The 6,427-nt window shown below is 39.8% G+C and overlaps 1 protein-coding gene across 1 annotated transcript; it reads left to right on the top strand.

Annotated features, from left to right (window-relative positions):
* Nucleotides 1-2,605: 2,605 nt before the first annotated feature.
* Nucleotides 2,606-3,229, top strand: LOC120039342 (zinc finger protein 2 homolog; the record flags this gene model as incomplete). The annotated part of the gene is made up of 1 exon (XM_038984780.1): nt 2,606-3,229. A coding segment is annotated over one exon (624 nt), but the record flags the coding sequence as incomplete, so codon positions are not given.
* Nucleotides 3,230-6,427: the final 3,198 nt, after the last annotated feature.

Genomic DNA, 6,427 nt, shown 5'->3' on the forward strand with positions numbered 1-6,427 from the left:
CTCCTGAAGTTTCCGGTAAAATCTGCTAACTTTTTCCATTTCCATTCAGAGTGCCAATTTATCTGACCATTTCTACCGATCTTCGTGCCAGTTATGAACGAGTTACAACACCTGTTTGGCCCCGCCACTTCCTGGGTCGTTGAATTAAATTTAAGGAATAAATCTGAGTCTCACGCTCATCACCTGTGGAATGCGGTGGTTCCAGCGAGGCGTGGATTTAATAGTATGTTGTACCTAGTTTCCCTCCTTCAGGGAACAGTAGTTATAGTCATAACGTTACGCTTGTCATATGATGAACTTCAACTAAAATAAGGGGTCTTGCTGTCGGACAGTTTTTTTTGTATTCTGAAATGCACTCGACCCACTTATCATTTAGTGGCTCCTTATGTTACGCTGGGAAAACCGTTTTCATGGGCACCGAAATCCTAAATAATTTCAGAGTTTGCTAAATCCAATGGTTGTAACCGAGAGTCACCTTAACTTTATTGACAACACCCAAATGGATGCTATCATTAACGCGGTTCTTCAATAATTACACATAATTCTTAATACTGTAGCAATTTAGTTACAGTCACATGTTCAACTATCATCAGCTGATCCAGGAAATCATTTTCTGAATGCCAGTCAAATGACAAACATCACGACATGCAACAACAACCAAAGTGCTTCTTCATTCATTACTCTGGTAAAGACAGTTATGTCGTGCTCCACGTTGGATCCAACATCCCTAACAAATTGGTGTTTATAATGTTATTGTCTGCTTGATTTACAGTAGGGTCTCGTTAGTCTGTTTGGACACAGAGATACTTAGCTCATAATGTGTAGAGAACTGTTCCTTGATGGATAGGCTGTTGTATAACACACAGAGCTATTTTCCTTTATTTGTTGTTTGGTGAAGTTATGGGTCCTACAGTAGGTCTATGTTGTTGTTTGGTGAAGTTATGGGTCCTACAGTAGGTCTATGTTGTTGTTAGGTGAAGTTATGGGTCCTACAGTAGGTCTATGCTGTTGTTTGGTGAAGTTATGGGTCCTACAGTAGGTCTATGTTATTGTTTGGTGAAGTTATGGGTCCTACAGTAGGTCTATGTTGTTGTTAGGTGAAGTTATGGGTCCTACAGTAGGTCTATGTTATTGTTAGGTGAAATTATGGGTCCTACAGTAGGTCTATGTTATTGTTAGGTGAAGTTATGGGTCCTACAGTAGGTCTATGTTATTGTTAGGTGAAGTTATGGGTCCTACAGTAGGTCTATGTTATTGTTAGGTGAAGTTATGGGTCCTACAGTAGGTCTATGTTATTGTTAGGTGAAGTTATGGGTCCTACAGTAGGTCTATGTTATTGTTAGGTGAAGTTATGGGTCCTACAGTAGGTCTATGTTATTGTTAGGTGAAGTTATGGGTCCTACAGTAGGTCTATGTTATTGTTAGGTGAAGTTATGGGTCCTACAGTAGGTCTATGTTATTGTTAGGTGAAGTTATGGGTCCTACAGTAGGTCTATGTTATTGTTAGGTGAAGTTATGGGTCCTACAGTAGGTCTATGTTATTGTTAGGTGAAGTTATGGGTCCTACAGTAGGTCTATCTTGTTGTTAGGTGAAGTTATGGGTCCTACAGTAGGTCTATGTTGTTGTTAGGGGAAGTTATGGGCCAATTTGTTAAACACTTAATGTACAAACCCTCAGTTTCAGGCTGATGGCAAAGCTAGCTAAAGAGCATTTTACTGGTTGAAGTGTTTTATAAGTATAAAGCAGTTGATTTGCGACAATACCACAAACATATTAAGCAGGAGATTCAAACGAGCCTAACAGTTGTAATCCAATAGTAATGTGAAATGCACTCATAAACAACCTGTAAATGGAGGCTATTTTTGCTGTCAGCCTATGAGAACTCCCCTGCGTTTTCCCACACGGTGGTGAATTAGTGAATAGACACAGAACTTAATGTGAGTTTCCTTCAGTAGCACTCCTGATCTTGCGCTGATTATGCGCTGTAATATTCAGAATACATTGTGGAAAACAAAAATCTTTGCTCACCATTTTTGTTCCAGGCAGATATACTACATCCATAACTAGTGGTTTCCTCATTACCAGATATACTTCATCCATAACTAGTGGTTTCCTCATTAGCAGATATACTACATCCATAACTAGTGATTTCCTCATTAGCAGGGAGGTGTTTCTGCAATCAAATTGTGTGTGCATCGCCCTCGTGCTGCACTTTTAGCAAACACAGAAAGGGGCCTTTTTTGGAGATCAAAGGTCGTCTGGCACACTGCTTAGGATTTGACTGTCTTAAGACAATTGTAAAATAATTTAACAGACCTCTGGGCATCACCTTTTACCTCAAATAAACAGTGGATTTCTGCTGTTGTGGCCCTTTAATCATCTGACTTTGTTGTTCACACAGGAGAGAGATGTGACTATCGTGGAATCTCTGGGGAGCCTCAACAGCCTCATGATGCTGACAAGGCAGAGAAGAGTCTCTCCAGATCAGAACTCCTCAAGAAACTCCAGCAGAGACCCACAGGGAAGAAATCTCATTGCTGCTCTGACTGTGGGAAATGTTGCAACTCTTCATCAGAACTTAAAATACACCAGAGAACACACACAGGAGAGAAACCTTATAGCTGTGATCAATGTGGGAAGACTTTTACTACATCTAGCCAACTAACTGTACACCAGAGAACACACACAGGAGAGAAACCATATAGCTGTGATCAATGTGGGAAGAGTTTTGCTAAATCTAGCCATCTGACTGCACACCAGAGAACACACACAGGAGAGAAACCATATAGCTGTGATCAATGTGGGAAGAGTTTTGCTAAATCTAGCAATCTGACTACACACCAGAGAACACACACAGGAGAGAAACCATATAACTGTGATCAATGTAGGATGAGTTTTTCTACATCTAGCAATCTAACTAACCACCATAGAACACACACAGGAGATAATCCGTGCTGTGATCAATGTGGGAAGAGTTTTTGTACTCCTAGGTATCTAACTATACACCAGAGAACACACACAGGAGAGAAACCTTATAGCTGTGATCAATGTAGGAAAAGTTTTTCTTCTTCTAGCTATCTAACTATACACCATAGAATACACACCGGAGAGAAACCTTTTAGCTGTGATCATTGTGGGAAGAGTTTTTCTTCTTCTCGCTATCTAACTATACACCAGAGAATACACACAGGAGAGAAACCATATAGCTGTGATCGATGTGGGAAGAGTTTTACTCAGCCAAACAGCCTGAATATACACAAGCGGACACACACAGGGGAAGAGATACTCTGATAAAAGATCTCTGATTAAACATAAAATACATCAAGGAGTTGTTTCATGATATCAATGAAATAATGTCACAATGTAGAACGTTTGAACATTGTAGTAGGAGTATTTTATTGATGTCACAATGTAGAAGCCTAAACATTTGTCCCTGTTACACTTCCCACGTTGGTGACCCACTTGAATCAAAATGCAACACTTCAAAATGTAGCAAGCTGTTTTCTACAAATTGTCCTCTAACCAGGGATGTACACATTACTCCCAGATTCTGTGTGGTTTTTGAGCTGTTCGTTTTAACAGAACGTGCAACCTCATCTCCCTTCTGTCACACAATTGATTTCAACATGATATCGTTGAGTGATGACAAATAAGTGTTGTGTTCCTTTGTTTAGCGACCCCTAAATTTAAATGCATCACTCCAAAATGTAGCTGACTTTTTTCTGCAGGTTGTCCTCTAACGAGTGAGGTAAAATATATCTCCCATTTCCATGTGTTTTATTAGTTGTGTTAGTTTCAACAGCAGCTACAACCTGATTTCCCCCCTAATCGATATCAGTGATTTATTGCTACTTGTTCAAACAACAGCATTTTTGGTGCTTGTGCAGTTTATAAGGAGCTTGTTTAAATAAATACAAGTACAAGTAATATGATTATTATGGCAGATGTTTGTGTATATAGCACATTTTATGTTTAGTTTTTCAATATATCACAAACTGTTTCTGTATATTGCTTATTGATTTGGACACATTAAATCTGTGTTTTGACATTGGGGGTATCCCACCTAGCAAAGTGTCTTTGAAAAGACGTTGAAAATAAGACTATGCAACCATGCTATGCCCGTCGTCCAATATTCATTCGGTTGTAGTTAAATTACTAGAAAACAATTGAATTTCAACGTACTTTCAGTAGCCTAGTGGTTAGAGCGTTGGGCCAGTAACCAAAAGATTGCTGGATCGAATCCCCGAGCTGACAATATGTCTTTCTGACCCTAAACAAGGCAGTTAACCCACTGTTCCTAGGTCGTCATTGAACAAGGCAGTTAACCCACTGTTCCTGGTCCTCATTGAACAAGGCAGTTAACCCACTGTTCCTGGTCCTCATTGAACAAGGCAGTTAACCCACTGTTCCTGGTCCTCATTTAACAAGGCAGTTAACCCACTGTTCCTGGTCGTCATTGAACAAGGCAGTTAACCCACTGTTCCTAGGTCGTCATTGAACAAGGCAGTTAACCCACTGTTCCTAGGTCGTCATTGAACAAGGCAGTTAACCCACTGTTCCTGGTCCTCATTGAACAAGGCAGTTAACCCACTGTTCCTGGTCCTCATTGAACAAGGCAGTTAACCCACTGTTCCTGGTCCTCATTGAACAAGGCAGTTAACCCACTGTTCCTGGTCCTCATTGAACAAGGCAGTTAACCCACTGTTCCTAGGTCGTCATTGAAAATGAGAATGTGTTCTTAACTGACTTGACTAAATAAAAAGTGGACTAGAGTTCTTGAAGCTAGTGAGTTTTCCGATTCTATAAAGAAATATTTGAAAGAAATAATACTATTGTATATTATTATTTAGAAATATGTGTTTTCTTGTTTTTAATTGTTGACAGCCAGTAGACACTATGTTTATATTGGTGAAGGCTTTGGTTTTTCCATTTATGTTTTGAAGTTGGACTTTAGCACGTATAGCTCGTTAGCACGTAGGACGCACTGATTGGTGTCACCTCGTTAGTCAGTATGTGTTACACCTGTGCTGGCTTGTCCATCTCGTTAGTGGGAAGGTGTTTCACCTGAGCTGGTCCAGGTTCTATTTAAGAGTGTCTGGCCCAGTGCTCCAGTTGTCTTGATAGATGTGGAGAGTCAACACCTTTAGTTGCTCCACCTTTTTGGTTTGCTTCCTGTCTAAGTTTGGTGTGGGTTTTTCTTTTTCTTTTGTTTGCCTCTTCTTGGGCAGATTTAGTGGGTCTCATGGTTGGTGTCTTTTAGGTCCCAGTTGTTGTTACTAGTCAACTTTCATTGGACACTCCTATAGTGACTTTCAGAGCCCCTCCTAAAAAAAATATATATAGAATTTTGGGATGGATATTGCATCCAATTAATATTTTTATCAATGGCATTTCCTTAGGGTGCCCATTAGTCTTTCAGTTGTTAGTCTTCTGTTTGTTGTGTACTAAATATTTCTGTTTATTTCATTTTTTTATTTGTTTTCTCCTGTGAAGCCATTGTGTTGCATCCATGTCTGAAATGTGCTGTATAAATAAAGCTTGATTTGATTTCAACAAATGAACCCAATGACTGACCAATCAACAGACTGATGGTCCATCTTATTATGAAAAACAGTATCAATCCCACTTTTCCAGCCTGCTGAAGGTGTGGCTTGAGGTGGTCTCCCACAGCTCTGCTTATGTCATGTTCCATTTCTTGACTGCCTCTGAAACCCAGAAAGAAACACATTTAGTCATATTATATAAAACACTCAAAGTAATGGATGTGGAGCATCTATGGCCTCAGTTACACCTGGCACCTAAATGTGACTTCTGTCATCTGATCACTCCAAGCTGCATTCGGTTCAGATCTACCAGGATGGGCCTTTGACATAGTCTGGATGCAGTCAGGCCACTGAATATAAATATTCAATATAAAGAGATGGGATGAATGAGTGGGGAAAAGTACATTTGACACAAATTACCTTCATAATATCAAAGAACAAATGTGTGTGCCTGAGGGGAAATTACCTTTCATACAGCCAAAAGGGGTGAGAAATTACACCAATACAATTTGCACTAACGTAAATAAACATAGATGATGGAACATATTCCCTTTTGCTTACGTGATGAACCACTAAGGGGACAAAAATATTTACCATCTAAACCATGTGTGACCTCTCACCTCTCTGGCTGTAGAAGTGTTCTTCCTAACCAGTCCCTCAACAGCTCTCTGACTGAGCTCCACCCTCACTGGGTCTTCAGAGGAGAGGAAGGCTGAGGAGGAATGGAAGGATGAATGGATCAGTCAGTCAATAAAGTGTAGAGCTGCTGTCTGACAAAATCACTATTTTAGTAGTTCATTAAAGTAAATAAGGCTTTATGACTGATGTATACTAACTATCAATCACTTAGATCATGTATTTTCAGGTAGCGATACATCTTTGG

This window comes from Salvelinus namaycush, unplaced genomic scaffold (assembly GCF_016432855.1).
Source record: "Salvelinus namaycush isolate Seneca unplaced genomic scaffold, SaNama_1.0 Scaffold265, whole genome shotgun sequence".
In the NCBI taxonomy this organism is placed as follows: Eukaryota; Metazoa; Chordata; class Actinopteri; order Salmoniformes; family Salmonidae; genus Salvelinus; species Salvelinus namaycush.